Source organism: Halichoerus grypus, chromosome 6, assembly GCF_964656455.1.
Source record: "Halichoerus grypus chromosome 6, mHalGry1.hap1.1, whole genome shotgun sequence".
Taxonomy (NCBI): domain Eukaryota; kingdom Metazoa; phylum Chordata; class Mammalia; order Carnivora; family Phocidae; genus Halichoerus; species Halichoerus grypus.
In genome coordinates, this window is record NC_135717.1 from 154398565 (window position 1) to 154418502 (window position 19938).

Here is a 19938-nt window from a genome sequence, read left to right on the forward strand (position 1 = left end):
AAACCCGGGTCTGGCTGACTCAGATGCCCAAGCTTTCACCACCAATATCCAGGGACTTGGCCTGAAAGCCTCTCCCCAGCCTCACAGTGCTTTCCCATAATCGTGTTACAAAGTGGACCTTGAAGGAATGTTTACAATAACAATGAAGTCCCTTGTGAAAGGGTGGTCCACCCATATCCTTCCAGGCGTCCTTAATCATACCATCTTCAATACCCTTATCAATATTACTCCTACACCAGTATCTTCAGCTCCGGGACTTCTTTCAGGCAGTGCCTTCCTTCAGCCCTGATGTGAGCGTGAGATTCAAGAGTCAATAATCAGCTGGCTCACGTATCACACTGAAGGATGTTGGGAGCCCCTCATTCTACTACCACTTTGTTATCAGATTGAAAGCCTCCCAGAGGTGTTACAAGAACAGGGTTAAAATGGCTAGCATTGGACAACTTCCAAGCAAAAGCTTCAGAACAAGCTCCCTTCCCCTTTGTAAACAGATTTCCAGCCCTACCTGCAGTGGACGACCTTCCTGGGCCATCTCAAGCCCATAAAGAAAGAAAGAAAAAGGAAATAAATAGCAGGCGCCTGTATCCTTTGTGCTGTTTCCCAGCTTGTTTTTCATGACCTTTTGCTCCTTTCTAGGATGATGAGACACATATACACTAAGCAAGTTCTTTTCAGCAAGGCTGTTTACTGGGTGGCCATTGTGCATAAATATAATACTCTTTGCAAGCCTAGAGGCTGCTGCTCTCGTTCTACAAATAGAACAGAATCTTCTAATTACATGATGGAGTGAAGGAAGGAAGGGAATTCTCCACCTTGGAATGCCTTCAACTTTAGGCTCCTACAATAGAAGAGGCTCTGTAGCCAGAATGTGTTTGAAAACACACATTCTGTTAGTAACAACTGGTTTCTAAGAAACTACCATCCAATTCATTTGCTGTATTTTAGACAAGTTGTTGTCCTCTTCTCCGAAAACTCTAGGACTTGGTTTTAGAGGAAAGGTAAGTATCAAATCCTCAAAAAGAAAAAAAAAAAAAAAGTTTTTGTCATGAAATTCCTGTCCAAGAATGATGATAGAAGGAAGCTTCTTTAGATACTTAAAATTAGACCAAGTGAGATACACTTGACCACAGAAGAAAACATCCGGGCTTGAAAGAAAAAAAAAAGAGTGGTGGGTGGTATAATAATTTTATCCCAACTCCCCTTCCTGTAATTTTTGTCATTATAAATCCTGGTTTTTAATATCAATTCTAGGCTCAACTAAGTGGAAGTGCCAATTATAGTTGAGAGGTAATTGTAAAAATGAATCCCAATTTCAGAGATGTTAAAATGTGGAAAGAAATATGCCTTCGAACGAATGAAAGAGGACACTTAGAAAATAATTTATGGTTTACTTTTAACATTGGCTTGCTTCTTTTCAACCAATTTCTAGGCTTCTACACTGACAAGTTACAGAAATTTTTCAGCCAGAGGTCACTGTACTCTGATAACCAGGCAGAGACGGAAGGACCTTGATCGACAGATTACTTATTTAAAAATGAGGTCATACTTAGGAAGTCATCAACTGTTAAGGAATATTCCCACGTAGGTCTGCCTAGGCACATGTAGGTTTCACCAGGGCTGGGACGTTCGAGAAGGAAAAGATGGTGCCCTGGGCTCACCTTTTCACCGCCTGCACCTCCATACTGGCTTTCTTCAGTTCTGCTGTCATTTGGAGTTTGTTTATAGTTTCCTGTGCTGCACTGAAAAGTAACGGGGATTTGTTAGTTTGTTTTATGTTGTGTTGTATTCCGAGAAACTAAAAAGAAAAGAGGGAGGGAAAAAGGCAATTTGGCCAGAGTGAAAAAAAACGAACGTTTTAAGAGCATCTGCAGATCTCTGGTCATTTTCTCGAAGGAACTCTTCAAAGGCCATTGCATCTTCTTGGAGCTTTTTTTCGGCTCTTGTGAGTTGCCGTTCCTTTGCTACCATGTGTTTTTCAAACTTTTTAATTGTATTTCTTTTGGTTGACAGGGCATACTAGGAATATTGAAAACAGAAGTGCACATTATGGCACATTTCCAGCTCATTGCTAGTACATTTCAACAGTCTCATAATAAAGGGAAAATAACTTGCATAGTAAGAGATCACATGTATTAGAAATAATAGCATGCCAAGTTTTGAGATGATAGCCTTTATTTTATGAAGGAATTTATTTGGGGATTGTTAGAAGGGAGACTAATTCCTCTCTTTCACTTTTATGAAGAGGCTCAATATTGTTCCAACATGGCTTTGTCCCACAAATCAAAAGTAGCTACATATCCCCTCAGGCTCTATCCTAAAAAATAAAAATAAAAAACAAAAACAAAAAACTACATATCTCTCCAAAGAGGAGGTCTACCTGGTATTATCCACAATATACCTCCAGTATTTCTGGGCATTGGGAAATACTGTCGTCCGCAGTGGCAAAGCCGCCTCCATTAGGAAGGAGCACCGGAGAAGGAGGTTTGCACCCTGCTATACCCGTGACACATTCCTCCAAGCTGCCCGAGGGGAGGAGTGTTTAACCAGCCTTCAAGAACCCTGGGTAAATCCCCAAATACAACTACGATATCTAGCTTTTATTTATTTTTTTTAGTTACAGACTATAAGAGTTCACTATGGTTTTTAATGCCATGCATGAACAAGGAATTATAAATATAAGTCACATACATTATAATATAAATGAATTTAAAATATGTAAATGAGATCATTTTAAAGAAATACCAACCAGGGAACCAGGGGCCAGATAAAGTCACCAGAGGTCGTCAGTAGAGGAGGGGCACGTGTGGAGAACAGACTGAGTGTAGGGAGCAAAAGTGGAGGCAGACCAGTGTTCAGAAGTTATAACAATAATTCATGCAGGTGATACTGGTGACGTGGATTACAGTGGTAGCAGGCGAAGTCATGAAAAGCACTGTGAGTATGGATATATTGGGAAAAAAATACATTTGAAAGTATATTCGGATGTGAGTTGTAGGTAGGCGAGTTGAGGATAGCTCCAACGTTTTTGGCCTAAGCAACTGGAAAAATGAAATCACTACTCACTGCGATGGGGGCACTGCACGAGATGCAGATTTGCAGGGGTAATGAAGAGTATAGAGGGGCAAAACTTTGGAAATGGGAAGTCTGAGGTGCCTACTGGGCATCTAAGTGGAGATGTTAAGAACTACAGTTGCCTTTGTGAGTCTGGAGTTCAGGGAAGACGATCAGGGTAGAGAAATAAGTTTGGAAGTTGTTAATGGGGAAAGTGGAATTTAGAGCCATGGGCCTGGAGGAGCGTAGATAAGCACAGGGCGAGGAGTGAGTCCGAGGGCGTTCCAACATTTGGAGGTCAGGGAGAAGAAGAAGAAAAGAAAACTGTGAGGAAGCGAGCAGCCAGTGATGAGGAAGGACCGAGACTGTGGGTCCTGGAAACCAGCTGAAGAAGACATTTCAAGAAAGAGGAAGTGACCGAATGAGCTAACTGCTGCGGAAGGGGAAGGAAAAGGAAGACCGTGAGGTGACGATTTGAACTTGGCAATGGGAAGGTCACTGAGAACCTTGACAAAAGCAGTTTTGGTGGAATGATGAGGACAAAAGCCCAACTGAAGTTGTTTAGGAAAGGATCAGAGGGGCAATAGATCTGGAGCATGTAATGAAAAAATAAACTGTCAAGGTGAAAATTTGGCAATGCTCTGCCAGAGGTCTTCTGTTTGACTAATGGGAGAAAGAAATTATTTTTACTACCTCTAGCAGAAACCGGTCTCTCTGGTCATTAATAAATTCATGAATAGTCCTTTTTGTGTCCGTACCTTCAAAGAAAATTGAAATAGACTTAGGTTTAGTTCATTATCCCTCAAGAGCTTCTATAAAATAAAAGCTATGTAATTAAATTACTGTATTTGGCGTGTATCTGACTTAAAAAACCACTATCTCTTCAAGTAAACTTTTTTCCTAATCACTAAAAAACTAATTTCATAATAGTAATTACCATTTATTTTGTGTCCATCAAATTCCAAGAACTTTATTAGACACTTTAAATAAATCATTTTATTTGATCCTAACAATAACCCCAATGAGGTACATATTTCTGTACCCATCCTGTATGTGAGCTCAGAGATGTCAAGATGCTTGCCCAAGATAACGGAGCTAACACGTGGCAGAAGGGGCATATGATTCCTAAGCCTGTGCTGAAGGAGACCGAGCTGTTTTAAATCTTAGTGTTTTGGCCAATCTGGATATAAAACCGAAGTCTTTTGGCAAAATGCGTGTGGGGATCACAAACCAAATTTACTGCATGAAAGAAAAAGATGACAACTAGCTTTACCATCTAGCAATAAAAAAAGACCAAAGTTTCCTTTCAAGGTTTATTCGTTCTGGAAAAATTACACATAGGCTGCATTTCAACAATGTTCGCTTCATGAAAAACCAACAGAATGTGGTATAGAACAAAGTCTCTTGATTAAAACGTAAATAGAAGTAGAAACAAAACAGTGTTTCCCAAATAACCAGTGAGCCCGCGCTGCACTGGGGAGCCCACAGTCTCCTTGGGTCATATTCCGCCTCCGCCTCTTACTAGCCATGAGGACGTGAGTAAACTACTCACCCTCTCCAAGCCTCAGATTCCTTGTCTGTAAAAATGAGGATCCTAATAGTGGTAGATTGTATTATTGTTCCAAACTATTTTCTGCCCCTGCCTGGAAGAAGATTATCTCTCCCTCTCTTCACTGGTATCGGGCTTGACCATTGACTTGATTTGGCTCACAGAATGCCAGTGGAAGTGATCTGTGTGGCTGCCAAGCATAAGTTGTAAGAACCACCACTGGTTCCCTCTTCCTCCCTCTGCCTTAACTCCAGCAACATACCAGTCAGGGGTTGATCCTTCAGTGCAGGACACATTGAAAAGCACCAACGTTGAAAGGTGAATGACAAATAAACTTATGTTGTTGCAAGGCACTGAAATTTAGGAATGGTTTATGAGCACAGCACAAATCAGTCTAAGTGGGTTATTGCTATTATCTCTACCTCATAGTGGTATTGTGAGAAGGAAGTGAAGCAACATGCTATAAAACACAGAGGGGCAGAGGGAGAGGGAGAGAGAGAATCTTAAGCAGGTTCCACACCCAGTGTGTCAAGAGTAGACGCTTAACTGACTGAGCCACCCAGGTACCCCAACACATAATAACTTCTTAACAATTGTTAGCTATTATTAAAAATACAATTTGAATGAGTAAACACTTAATTTTTCCAGGTCAATAATAATAGCAGCAATAAAATGATTATTTTAATCATTAAAAAATAGTTCTGTAATTATGGGTGACAAACAACAAGCCTTGGAGTCAGACAGGCATTGGTTTGAATTCTGCATCCACCTAGTGACCTTTAATTAGTGATTCAATCTCACTGAGCCATTTTCATCAGAGGAGAAGAGACAGAAATATCTAATAGCATTTTGTTGAGGATTAGATAAAATAATATATGTGAAAGTAATAAGCACCTAGTTATAATGGTTTTCTTTTTAACACATAAAAGCTTTTTATTATAGAAATCCTCAACATTCATAAAATTAGAGCCATAAAATGAACTGTCTGTACCTCTCACCTACTTCAGCACAATCAACATCTTACCTCTCTTGTTTCATCTATTGTCACCCCTCAGTTTCCCCCTCACTAGAACATTTTAAAGCAAATCCAAGCCATCGTTATCATTTAATCCATAAATACTTTAGTATTTATTTATCAGATAAAAAAGTTTTAAAAGATAGCCATAATACAACTATCATCCCAAACAAAATGAACATGCACCTCCAAGATCTACAATTCCTTAGTATCATCTTATACCTAGTCTGGGTTCAAACTTCCCCAGTGGTCTCAAAAATAACTTTTTAGAATTAAAAAAATTAAAATCTAAACAAAGATCAATTTGGTTGGTATAACTCCTAAAGTCAGTTTTTTACCTATAACTGCCATCCCTTACTTCCTCCCAAACACTACCATTTTTCCATGCCATTTATTGGTTTAAGGAACCAAATCAGGGGTGCCTGGGTGGTCGATTTTGGCTCAGGTCATGAGATCGAGCCCCACATTGGGCTCTGCACTGGGTTTGGAGTCTGCTTAGCATTCTCTTTCTCTCTCCCTCTCCCTCTGCCCCAACCCCACCCCCTCTCTCCCTCTCTTAAAAACCAAAAACAAAAACCAGACCAATTTCCCTGTAGAATTTCCTGTTTAATGGATCTGGCAGATTGCATACTCATGGTATTATTTAGCATGTGCTCAGTCTCCCATGTTTGCTTGATCAGATTCAGGTTCAATTTACTTAAAAATATTTTTAGTAGAAAAGATGCATGAAAGTGCTTACTGTAGCTTTCATTTGGTCACTTATGATGGGTCACATGAATTGGAATACATTTCAATATAAAAAAATCCTATACTGTCCATTTGCTAAATATTATAGTCATGCTTACCATTTCAGGCTACTTTAACATGATACTATCTGGCTGAGTTGATGTGATTTTATTCTTCAAGTCTAAATAGACTGGTGATAGTGGGTTTCCCATTTTGGCTCTTCTAGCTATCCGGAAGGTTTTTTAACAAAGAGACCGTGTATGACAAAACCATCTTCCAAGCACTAGAGTACACCAGAGTACCTCACCACTCACTGGGGATGTGATCCAGAGGTGTTTGTTGCTCTTTGAGAGTAAAACCACAGTCAAGCTGCCGGCTGCCTGGAGGGGGCACTTCTACTTTGCAGCCTAATCCATCTGTCTGTGACAGTTACTTGTGTAATTTCTTTGAGGTGATCTAGTAGTTGCCTACTATTGCATACACAAAAATAAAATAACTGGGCTCCCAAAGTAGGGGTCACTTGCCCATTTCACATCACATAGGCTTGTCTTTAATCAGAATTCAGGCAGGAAATGTAAGGTTGGGAAATGGGGGTTTCAACCAAAGCAACTCACAATTGGAAAGAGTCTGAGGGGGATTTCTTTATTTTCAATGAAAATGTCTAAATTGCTTATCTGTGTAATCAGCAGAAACTGACAACCTGATTTCCATTGCTGACAGAGCCCAGATTGTCTTGGATAATACCAAACAATTTTACCATTTCCTTTTTAAGAGTCTACTGTATGCCATTTACTGTTAAGAGACCAGTAACCCCTCTGTCACCCAGCCTGGTGTCGAGTAGGGTCATCTGCAAAGCCATATTTGCTAGTTCTCTCAGAAGTGGTAGTGGCAAGGATTTTTGAAGCTAGCCGCTTTGTGTAGAACTCTAAAACATGTCATGTATTTTAAGTGCCCTTGATGACTTAGGGTTCACCATTCTACAGAGGTGAACTCTGAGACACAAGACTGGATCTAGCTATATCCTATCCGGTATAGTCACTGATACTACCATGCTGCTGACATTTGCACTTCTTCGTACAACTGTAGTGCAGAACGTGCACCTCCAAGATCTAAACAAGTTAACATGGCTTCCCTCTTCTACACTAATTATTGACTCCAAAGTTCTTTCCCAAGTGTTTCTTTTTTGTTGTTCTCTGAAGATTTTTTTTTAATCACAGTTTGGCAAAGTTACCCAATTTTTAAGTTACCACAGCAAATCCTGGGCACTCAATATATCTTTCTTCCTCCCTTCTTCCCTTCCTTTCTTCCTTACTTTTTAATTTTAACTTAAAAATTTAGACAAGACTCATCTTGGGGGAAGATTTTATGACCCCATTATCCTAGCATTAATCACTTCAACCTCACTTCAAACTGCTTTCTGTCTCATTTGTAAGCATTTCTTGATCTGATAAGTAAGAAAAGTTCATGACATTTTGATTAACATATTGTTCCTTTTCATAGAGCAATAATTAATATCCTGTAATATTTTATCATGTTGCTCTCAAGTGCCATTAAAACAGGTTGTGTTTTTGCAACAACAGGAAAACTTATTTAATTCTGTTAGCTTCCTGATTCTGGATATATGAGCTGTATGGCGTGGAAAATAAACACTTGTCTTTAGAAAGTTTCTATATATTTCTACATTTAGAAATGAGTTTAAATGGCCTTAGCCATAACCTTTAATACTGTATCATTTTGGCAATGACTTTCTTCCTTAGAGCCATGAAAATGAGTAACAATCTATTTCTTGGAAAAGTATGTTTTCTTATTTAAAATAGATTTTGTCCCGACTCTCAGTTTCCATTTACAGAGTACCTCCCCCCAACCATAGTATGAGACAGCATACTATTTTTTTTTTTTACCTCCAGGAAAGCCCCTAAACCTGACATCAACAGTAAATATTCAAAACAATATTCTTAAACAGTAATCTAGACTTACCTTCTGTTAATCTTAGAATAAGAGTGGGATCTAGCCCAAATTTTTCGAATGAGCCCCTAGCTGTGTCAGAGTAGAATGCTCCTTGGCCCAGGTGTGAACGACTCTTCATTCGAGATGAAAAAGTAGATTTCTGGTAGACTTTCATGCTGCGGTTCATAATTTTTTCCTGCCCAAGTGCAAAAGTTTAAAAGAATTTCTAATATAACAAAATAATGTTGTCTTTAAAAATAGTAATCAGATATAAAAATATCATTTACAAAATAAGTCTTTTTCTCATTACTGGTAAATTTCTCATTACTAATACATTAAACAAACGACTTTGAGTTCTTAATCTCTGAGGGACCGGGTATAGTTTGCAATTCCTTCTCTTATGAAGCTGAGCACAAATATAAAGACATTCAATATTTACTAAACATGTACATCATAAATACTAGCCTGAAAAGTGTTCTGGCTTTATTTTCATTTTCATTTTTATTTTTTAATCCTTGTGTTGCCCAGCTGCAGGTAACTTGGAAATTCCACTGATTTGAAAGGACTGGTTCTGTGGAATTGAATTGAAAACTTGAGAGGAAATGGACCTCCCCAGTAGACATAAATAAATCAGCCTTTTTAAAATTCATGAATCTTTGCTCAATTTAATTTTGGACACCTTCAATAAAACTATTTAACACAAGCATAAAACCTTCACCTTACAGATGAATCTGTTATTGAGCATTTCTAGTTTCTTCATTCTAAATAGGATCAATCTTTACCTCTAGAAATAAGGAAAGCAAACCTCTTGAAATTCAAATCATGTAATAAATGGTATAATAATATAAGTAGTGAGATTAACTGCAAAGCACAGCTTTGTTAGCCTCATCTCTGGTTTAGCTTCATACCAAATAATTCTAAAATGACTCCCTCCTCCACTTTTGTTCCTACTTCCTTCTCTGCCCCTTTTCCCTAATACATACATATACATTCTCTTATCTGTATCTGGCTGGCAAATTTTAACTTACTCTTAACAATTCAGCTCTGGCTATGTCTTCAGTTAAGTCTTTGTGTGCGTGCGTGCACAGAGACAACCGCACACACACATATACACCACCACCACAATTATCCTTCTCTCCAACAAAGATGGTCACTCCTTTCTCTACATGTCCTTTGCTCTATTACTGTATTTTATCAACTCTAAGATACCATTTATTGTAGATGCACTATTGTTTTATGCACTGGCATGGCAACCCATCTATATAAGCTGGATCCCAGTTTCAGGAATGAGAAAATGTGAAAAAATTATGGGCATTAGAATCAATGAAGTGGGATCTACCATACTTGTCATATGTGATGGTCACAGTGTGTCTGTCTTCCCCCAGGGGGCAGTGATCATTAGGTCCTTACCATGGGCTGGATGTTGTTCCTGTTGTACGTGCTTATACCCCAGCACAGTGTGCGATGCATACACCCACACCTGACCCCTTGTCTTAACCCAGCAAAGTTCATAAAAGTGATGGATAAGAGGATAAATTTCTAACATTAATTTGGATTGGGCTTTTAATCAAACTTTACCTTTTTCTTTGCTGCCATTTCATTTTCTTTGAAAAGAAACAGATCTTTGAAAAAGATCTTATATGGCTTGTCCTTTTGGACTGAGTCATCTTTTCCTTTATCTGTTAAAAAAAGAAAAAAAAGAAAAAGAAAAACATCTGTCATCCCTGCTTTGTTGACCAGAAGGGCAAGGCTTCCACCAGCCAGAATGGAGCAGGTGGATAGGTGGGTCTCTGGGAGGAGAACACAGGCAGCCTCTGTCTCTCCAATTGAGGCAGAGATTCAGGGCCTGGATCGCAAGGGCCAAAGACACAGCTCATCTGTCTGTTTCCCATGGCACCAAGTACAGTGCTTAATACTTAAGGGGGAATGAGTCTGTATTTGTTATGTGAATAGATAAGGGGGCCTATTACAGGATAGTGGGATCATATTTTGAGGCATTAAGATTTTGCTTCTTCCCATCGCTACAAATATATGTACTATTACCATTACACTGCCCTTTCGGTAGCAATAGACACAGCCACTACCCTTAGGGACATCCTTGGTCCATACTAGAGAGTCATCCAAAAAAAAAAAACCAAAAAAACCAAAGATAATGATAAGTATTGGCAAGGGTGTGGAGGAATTGGAATCTTAACATTCTGCTAATGGGAATGCAAAATAATGCAGCCACTTTGGAAAACAGCCTCAAAAAGTTGAGCATATAGTTGCCATGTGACCCAGCCATTCCACTCCTAGAAATGAAAACATATGTCCACATGAAAACTTGTACATGAATATTTATAGCAGTATTATACATAATAGTCAACAGATAGAAACAACCCAAATATCCATCAACTGATGAATGGATAAACAAAATGTGGTATAGCCATACAATGGAATATTAATCAGACATACGAAGGATACATACTCTAAGACTGATGAAACTTGGAAATATTATACTAAGTGAAAGAAGCCACATGAAATCCCTACATTATAAGATTCCATTATATTCCATGAAATGTCTAGAATAGGCACATCCATGGAGCCAAAAGGGAGATTAGTGGTTGCTTAGGGCTGGTGGGGAGTTAGGGGGTTATGGCTAAGGGGTGCAAGGTTTCTTTCTGAGATGATAAAAATGTTCTAAAATGGACTGAGAATTGGATGTTTGCCCAGGGATTCAGTTGGGAAAGTGGGGAATGTCTGGGATAGAAACCTCAGGCAGGTTTATCTGTAGGTAATGGGTTAGGAAGAAAGAAAATTGCAGAGTGGAAGCTTTGAGCTCAACACGGAGTGTGCGGTGTTCTGATCACCTCCGATTCACCTTGTGGGTAAAGGAAGGACCCCCTGCCCCAAATAGTATGAGATGACCGAACATATGACACTCTACTCTGGACTGATGAGATAGATAGCGGTTTATTAGTCACTTATACTCAAGTGCTGGGGAGGAGGACACCACCTGCCATGCAGGGCCACGTCAGGAGCAGAGTGAAACAGAGGGATGGCAGGAAGCAGGCTTTGTAGTAACGAGAGGGTGAGGTGCCCCCTGCTTCCCCGAAGAGGATATAATTGACTTGTGAAACCCATCAGGATGAAAACCAGTAGAGTATAACTGGTCCAGCTGATGAGGAAATTGCTGGGTGGGGAACATGTCTCACTGGGTGGAAGTCAAATCTGGCAAGAACAGGAAGACTTACAGTTAGGTCTTTGTGGCTCTGTGAGGCTCAAAGATGCCAAGGCAATACATGAAATCTTAGGCCTTATAATACATGAGCAAAGACAGGTGAGGGTGGGTCCAGGCAGCTGGGCTTGGAGACAGCAGGAGTATGGAAGGGCATAGCCAACAGGCTGAGGCCCAGGAGGAGGCAACAGAAGTCAAAGACCAAAAGGGACTTGGGGTTGAGAGGCATACAGAGTTCATGACCTGTACCCTATATCACCACTCTCAGGCCAGAGCTAGACCCAACATCCCAGGATGGGACCACTGATGCCGTCCAAAGGGTGATCATTGGTAGGCTGGACATCTCTCCCTCAACCAACCCTCTCTCCTCCCAAGATAAACCTCACAAACTTACTGTCCACCCCACCCTTGGTGGCTTAAAGTCTTGAATGCCCGAGTTTAAATCCTGTCCAACCAAGTTTCAGTGTCCTGGATTCACAAGATATTTTTCCCCCTCCAAGTCCAAAGCCAAGTTCCTTTTGGTTATAAAGAAATAGAAAAAACTAAACTCTAAACACCAAGTATATTAGTTTCCTATGGCTGCTATAATAAACTATAAACTTGGCAGCTTAAGACAACGGAACTTTATTCTCTCACAGTCCTGGAGTTCAGGAGTCCATAATCAAGGTGTCAGCAGGACTATGCTCCCTCCAAAGGCTCTGTGGGGGAATCCTTCCTTGTCTCTTCAAGCTTCTGGTGGCTTCAGGCATTCATTGGCCATGTAACTTCAATCTTTGCTTCTGTGTTCACAGGGACTTCTTTTTCTCCCAAAGACACGTGTCATTTAGGATTTAGGACCCACCGTTAAGTCCAGGATGATCTCGTCTTGAGGTCCTTACCTCAATTACATTTGAAAGACCCTTTTGCCAAATAAGGTCACGTTGCAGGGGTTAGGACACGGAGAGCTACCATTTTGGAGGGACCACTTTCAACCCATTCTAACAAGTTTTTGTTATAAAATTGTTATAAACTGAATGAGTGAATTATAAACTCACTCTAAGCACTGGCCCTTAGCCAACCCTTCTCCCCACCTGAATCACTTCCTAGTCTCACAGAAATGGGGCCACTATAACAAATCACAACAAAAGGAGGGCCTTAAAACCGCAGACATTGATTCTCTCACAGTCCTGAAAGCCAGAAGTCTAAGATGAAGGTGTTGGCTTGGTTCCTTCCAGAGTTTCTGTGGGAGAATCCATGGCATGACTTTCCCCGAGCCCATGGAAAGTGCCTACAGAGTGCCTGTTACCTGTAACACACTCTTGGTGTTATCCAATGTTCAAAGCTTTGTCAAATTTGTAAGTGACAAAGAAGTTATTCTTCTATACCGATCAATATGAATTCCTTGTTTACTTGTAAAGAAGCAGGAGGAGGAGAGAAAGGCTGGAAAAGGAAAGGAGAGGACAGATTTTGATAAAATGTAGTTATTCATGTCCTTTATTATGACAAATAATTGAGTTAATTGTCTTATGTTATGAAATTCCCTAGCAATCTAGGTAAATATGACCATTTATTGCCTCTCTGATGTGAAGATTTTTCTTTGCGGAATTAAAAAGTGGAAGAGAACCTTCTCAGCAGGCCATTCATAAACTCTTTACATAGAAAGGCCATGTCTGATGCTTGTCGTTTGGTATTTTCCTTTTGCTACGTGCCCCGATTCACTGTGGAGACTGACCATACCAGGCACAAAGCAAGAGCTCATTGACAGATTTCCTCTTTACCTTCAGGAGCCAGTGATATCGGCAAAAAATGTGATGACATTTTGTCTCCTGGCCCTGTCCGAAGAAAAGGAAAGACATTAAAAATAAATGCTGTAAGCCTGAGCATCGGGTGATATATCACTAAATGGTACACCTGAAACTAAAGAACATTGCATGTTAACTAACTGGAATTGAAATAAAAATTAAAAAAAAAAAAAATTCTGTAAACCTTGCGTAAAGGGGCAAATTCAACAGCCAGTGATTCCAAATAGCCTTCATTGCTTTTAAAAGCACAACCTCTTTGGCCCAGCAATTCCAAATCTGGGAACTTATCCCAAGAAAATAATCAGGTAAGTGGGCAAAAAATAGTATGTACAATAATGTTTGTTGACGTGTTATTTAATAAACAGGGAGTTGATTAAATAAGTCCGGTATACCCATAACACGGATTGCCGCGTGGCCCCTCAAAACAATTCTGTAGTCACTATTCTCTCCGTTAACTATATATTAAAAGTGAAAAACAAAATATTTCAAAAGGGTGGGAGTAGCGTGGATAAAAAAAACACCTGCCAAATCAGATGTTTTGAAAAGTTGTTCACCAAACATTAATAGGAGTGGTCTTTGATTTGGAGCAACCTCTCCTTGCATTTCTATCAGGTTTGGGATTAGGGTTAGGTGCAAAATTTAAGGAAGTAGCCCCCAAAACTCAGTTACCAAAATAAATAACATGTTAATGCAATTTTTAAAAAATTCCAAGTCAATGCAGGAAAAAAATCCATGGTGAACAAAATATCAAGACCTTAAATACAGACAGGATCTGACTGTGCGCCCCATGACCCGGAGAGCAAGCCCCTCCCTTGCCACACCTTTGTCCGGGCCCACAGATCTCGCCTTTATGTACATTTTTGACATTTTGTTCATCATGGAATTTTTTGCATTAACTTTTATTTTTAAAAGTAGTGAATTAAAATGTTGTTTGTGTTTGCCCTCCCCTTTAGGTTTTGCACCAAAGGTAAATGTTTCCCTTGTTTCACCCTAATCCTTGTCTTGAATTTTTACACTTTTTTTATATTATTATTTCTCAATGAATTTGCATTATTTTTACAATAAAAAAAGTAACAATGCTATTTTCTTTGGGGGAAGAAAAAGGATATTCAGGAATTTATATAAAAAGGTGTGCCCACACCAGTAACAATGGGACAAACAGCCTATTTCAGGTTGCCTGTTTAAATTTTTGCCTCAGTTCTCTTAAAGAGCCACGTTGAAGAGACTCCCAGAGGCATTTGTAGCAGATGATTAAAGATCCAGACTTTGGAACACAGAAGCCTGTTCGTTTGATATTTACAGATGTGTGAGCAAGATCATTTAACATTCAAAAAATATTTATTGAGTATCTACTGTGTGCCAGGTACTGTTCTGGATGCCAGAAACAGGACAATTTAAAAACAATGACAACAATAACAAACGACAAAAAAAAAACCCAAAAACACCACACTTTCTTCGTGGGGCCTACATTTTAATTACTTAGCAGCTCTGAGCCTCAGGTTCCTATTCCATAAAATGGGAATATAATCTCACCTCTTAAAGCTTTTTAAAGGATGCGATGACATAATGTGTATAAACAACCAAGCAGGGCACCTAGCACCCCGAGCAAACTCAGTAAGTGGGAGAAGTTTTGTGCTAATATTTACCAAGGAGAATGTGATTTTACTTCCAGTGATTATAAGAACAAAAATGAAAGAGAGAAAAGAAATTATGTTAAAGCTTATAAAAGAAAAAGACTAACAAAAACCTATGTCATTGATATTATACTTTTTCAGATTACTGAAGATTTTTTTCCACAGGCATTGAGTTCATTCTGACAGTGGAAAAGAAGGGTCGGTGAAAAATTGATGACAGTCTGTTGGGTTGATGTATTTGGAATTTGGATGGCCAATATTAGGAGGTTTTTGTATATTTACACACGCTGCACTCATCCAAATCCCTAAGATTCTGCTCACCTCTTTCTTGACATATTTTAATCTTTCAATTCTCTTATCTATCTAAATTCACTCCCCTATCCATCCCCACTTTCATTCACTTTATCCTAAGTCTACCTGCAACAAAAATCTTTATCCATGGATTCTGGCACTTTTTCCCTCCTAGAAAGACCAGAAGTTCTCATTCTTCTAAACCAACTGCTAGAGCTCTGATTCCAGCTCTCCAATAATTCATAGAACATGTTGAATGGAACCAGTAATCTCTAGAAGTTGTTATACTTCTATACTTATGTACTTTTAATCTCCCTATTGATTAATGAAGGGTTGGTGAAGAACAGAAGAGAGAAGAAGAGAGCCAGCTATTCCTAGAAGGGATTATAAGGTTCTCTGAACTAAACCAATATGATGTGCCAACCAGGAAAAGAAAGTCAAAGCCAGTGAATGTCTTTGTTGTGCAAAATAAAAATAGCATGACTAAACAAAGGCTCTGTACTGAAATAGAGGGAAAATGTCATTGGATTGCATGGCAAATGCCTGCAAATTCACATCTAAAATATATGTTTAAAAATACATATATGTTCAAATCCAACTTCTGACAAATGAAAAAGATGAAGAGCTCAGAAAAACGAGGGCTTTAAAATGGTGATGTGTGACTTCAAGCCATCGTTTTCAGAGGTGGCAGAGGCTAGTGGGGAAGAGCATGGACTCTCATTATGCTCCTTAATCCCCACGCTTCAATTTCCCCATCTTTCAAAAGGGCGGATAAGAATAGCGCCTACCTCATGAGATTATTAAGTGAGTTAACATGTGTCCCCCACTTTGGACAGCATCAGGTGCTCAGTGAGCACCATAGCAGTGTAAGCCCATGGGGAAAGCATTCTAAAGAGGAAGGATGCCCTGTGTGTTTGAGGAACAGCAAGGAAATTCGTGGAACTTAAGCATAGTGAACAAAGTGCGGAGTGATAGATGAGATCAGAGAGATCTCGAGGGCCCTGTGGGTCATTTCCTCAGTGAAATGAGAATCTGGAATGGACCACTCCGTCTGCTGAGCTGGGAAGAGACTGTACAAGAGGGTGAGGGTGGAGTAAGGCCACCTGTTGGGAGGCTACAGTCATTGGGAGGCAAGAGATAATGGAAGTGGTGAGAGGTGGTCAGATTCTAGCTACATTTGGAAAGTAGAGCCTACAGGACTGGCTGATGGTTTGGGTGTGGGGTATGAGATAGAGAGCCCAGGAAAGAAAGAATGGAGTTTTGATCGATGGAGACAGAACAGCTGTGGGGGAAGGGGCAACTGGGAAGATCAAAGGTTCAGCTGGGAACATGTTACATTTGAGATATGTTAGACATCTAAGGGGGTATGGGTGTAAAATATACTGTTCTCCCAAGTGAACACCATACCGGTTGATTTAATTAATGCTAGCATTCCTCTAACATTATGTGGCCGCTGAGTCAGATTTTTGATGTGTATCATCACAGAGGTAGCATGGATGACCCTATGGAAAGACCTTGGCCTTGACGGCAGGCAGGTTTGAATCCTGCCTCTGGCTCTTATCAGCTCTTTCTCTTAGGCCTATCCGATGAAACTCAGTGCAACTTAGGTTCTTCTATCTGGTATGGATACTAATACCTTCCTTAACAGGCTTGTTGCAATTTTCAAACACAGGTAATGCATGCAATGTGCCTACTCACGGTAGGCTGATAGGGAAATAATTGCCTATAATTTCTTCAAGGCAGATATCCAGATCTGTCTTCTCTCTAGTCTGCTATGTCTTGTGAATAACCACCAGCATTTGAAAGGAGGGATAATTGACGACCAGCTTTCGTAAGAAACCCTGAACTCAAATTCTCGAAACCAGTTCATTGGAGAGGAATCTACCAGCAATATCAGTGCAAACGTGGGGAACCTGACTCATCTTCGTGCACATTCTTAACATTCCAAGCCTCATGGAAGTGGAAAAAGAGGAATGGGGTTTTATAATGCCCAATCCCAAAGTCCAAGACCAACTCCAAATACAATGAACAATAACAGTATTTACCAGATACTATTTGAAGCAGTTTCTGCTTGACTTTCTCAACAACTCTCTCTGCAACTCAGTGAAAATGGATTTCCAGTTTCTCAGTAGGAGATAAAAAGCTTTGTTTATCTCCCATACGCAAACAAAGATTTAGACAGATTCAGACCTAAAGCCTTTCTGTTTTTGCCCACCTCCTTCCCACCCACTTGGACAAATACTAGGAGAAAGGGCTGTAAACTGTGTCTGTCCTTGGATGGTGTGGGGAGACCAGAGCTAGCAATTTTTTGTTTACCTGAGAGCCAGGAGCCACTAGGTCCTTGGCCTGCTCAACGACCTGCTGCTTTTGATTAGGTCAGTAGCAGAGCACAGGGATGAGGAAATTACCTTCAGCTTGACCTTTAAGGCCCCGCTGGCGTATTTTGTGTGGACTTTCCTGTTGACATTTCTGACTGCCCCTTCTGCAAACTGAAAACAAAACAAAACAAAAAAAACAAAAAACACCTGGGGGTCAAGAGGAAGGAGGAGAACAGGAGAAGACGGCCAATGTAAGATGATGTAAAAAGTACTATGTGAACTAAGAAGTGCTATGGGGATGTTGGTTATCACTGAGGAAATTATCTATAATTATGTATTTAAAAATGACCAAGGGGGAGAGAAGCCCACTCTTGTCCTCCTTGCTTCTGCAAACTTCCTGTTTGCAGGGGCTTTTCAGGCCATGTTGAATATCTGGACTGTAATCAACGCACTCCGTTCATCCACAAATCAACAGCCCCGTGAATAGAATGACCATTTCTTCTTTTTTACTTCCCCAAAACTTGGAAGCTTTCAGTTCATGGTACATTCTGTGAACTCCTGGCTGAAATCTCTTGAATTTAATTGACCAAGAGGAGAAATAACAGGATTAAAATAAACTAGCAGCAGCGGCGGCAGTAGTAATAGTATAATAATAATAATAAGAATTACACCTATTATTTAGAGCTAGGCACTGGGCAAAGTGTTTTCCATTTCATCTTCTCTAAAGCTCAAACAAGTCCATAAAACAATTACCCCATGAGGAGATGGATGAGAAAACTGAGGTTTGGGAAAATTAAGGACATTTCCCAAGGTCAAATAGCTCATAAGTAACAGAGTGGGATTAAGACCAGTTTATGGGACCCAAAGCCTTCTATATTTCTATATTGTCACCCCCTCCTTTACTCCTACAACTTCATAAATCTGCACATATGCCTGTGATTGCAAAATGGAACAGATTCAAGTCTTTAGCAGAAATGTTAGAAAATTTTAATATTTCTCTATGAATTAGTGACTTTATGTATTTGCTCTTCACTATTTCTATTTCCCTTGTATTATTCCTCTCTACATACCTTTCTCTTTAAACTGTGTATAGACACACACACATCTGTTTGTGATTTTGTGTCTGCCCGGTGAGTAATATATGGATTCCCACACCCCCCCGCCCCCCCCCCGCCGTCAGGGTCTCTTTTACTCACATTCTCTATTGAACTCTTTTCCATTTTTTTCCTTTCCTCTCTCTTTACTACCAATTGATTTCTCTCTTGTAAGACCAAAATACAAAGCTAAAGTATATTCTTATTTATTGTGTTCATCTAAAGGATTTTTTGCTTTCTCTTGTTTTTTAGTGGCTTTTAAAATAACCCTAAATTTACTTACTTTTATATTTTATGGTTTTACAGGCTTCAGCCTTTGATGGTCTGTTATTCCTGTTTATAAAGTGTCTTCCTTTAGAGTGTAGTTTTTACGAGGCAGGGAAAGTGCCTTTCCTGTCTGTACGTTCCACAGCTTAACACAGAGCTTCTAATAAAAGTGTATAAACAAAATAAAATAATTAAGAGGTAAAACCCAGTGCCTGCCAATGTTTTCACAGCAGTTAAGAGGTGAGAAGAGATGTGGGTGAGAATTACAGACCATCTTCCTTAAACAAACTTGATTCCGTCTCCAACCTTGGCGGCAAATTGAGAGTAGGCCCCCCCAGATACAGTTGGGGTGAGGAGTGGGGGCGGACACGGAGCTGAAACCACGTTTACCTGAGAGAGTTTGGATCCAGGAGCCGGTCCAAACCTATCCTTCAGGAAGGCGTTAGCTGACGCTGGGCAGAGGAGCCAATGGATTCTCTAGTCTCGGCTCTATCCTCCCCCGCCAGGATCCCCCTTCATCTCGGGGACCTTCTGGTAGGGGATCCCGGAGCGGAGCTGGCCAACCGAAAATTGTGCGCGGCACCCGCCACCCTGCTCCACGGCCGCGCGGACCCAGGAGCGACTCCCCCACCGCGCCCCCCTCCTCCCCACCCGCGGGTTCCCCCTGCCGGCCGCCCGTCGCGTCCGGGCAGGGGCTCCCCCACGCTGCCCCTCCCGGGTCTCTATGCTCGGTTCCCGCCCGGGCCCCTGGGGAGAGGTTTGCCCCCACTCAGCCCCATCTGGGCGCCCTGGCCCTTCGGAGACCCCCCCTTCCGCCTGGCCCTGTGTTCAACGGAGCCCGGTAACCCAGCTTCAGTTTCCTAATCTAGAAAGTAGGGACAGTGGTCTCCACCACATTTAGCCTGAACATTGACTGGGCGACCAAAAAAGAGGAGATTCCATGATCGCGTTTATTATTCATCCTCACTCGGGTTGTTGGCACCCGCGCTGCCGCGGCGCCGGCCGGGGGGGAGGCGCGCTCTCCGGGGCAGCTGGGCAGGACGGCGGC

At 40.7% G+C, this 19938-nt stretch overlaps 2 protein-coding genes across 3 annotated transcripts in view; one reads left to right on the plus strand and one right to left on the minus strand.

Annotated features, from left to right (window-relative positions):
* The window catches only part of SNRPF (small nuclear ribonucleoprotein polypeptide F), a 35130-nt gene extending 26193 nt beyond the window's left edge, over positions 1-8937 (plus strand). For both annotated transcript variants that reach the window (XM_078076435.1, XM_078076432.1), the window contains one exon: positions 8817-8937. In XM_078076435.1, coding sequence (XP_077932561.1) covers positions 8817-8843 — 27 coding nt within the window. In that variant the 3' untranslated portion in view covers positions 8844-8937. The remainder of the gene's footprint in view (positions 1-8816) is intronic.
* The window catches only part of CCDC38 (coiled-coil domain containing 38), a 38395-nt gene extending 18994 nt beyond the window's left edge, over positions 1-19401 (minus strand). Inside the window, exons 1-7 of the mRNA XM_036085852.2 lie at positions 19281-19401; positions 13263-13316; positions 9867-9967; positions 8319-8484; positions 3745-3809; positions 1853-2016; positions 1659-1739 (exon numbers count right to left, since the gene is read on the minus strand). Coding sequence (XP_035941745.1) covers positions 1659-1739; positions 1853-2016; positions 3745-3809; positions 8319-8484; positions 9867-9967; positions 13263-13302 — 617 coding nt within the window. The 5' untranslated portion in view covers positions 13303-13316; positions 19281-19401. The remainder of the gene's footprint in view (positions 1-1658; positions 1740-1852; positions 2017-3744; positions 3810-8318; positions 8485-9866; positions 9968-13262; positions 13317-19280) is intronic.
* Positions 19402-19938: the final 537 nt, after the last annotated feature.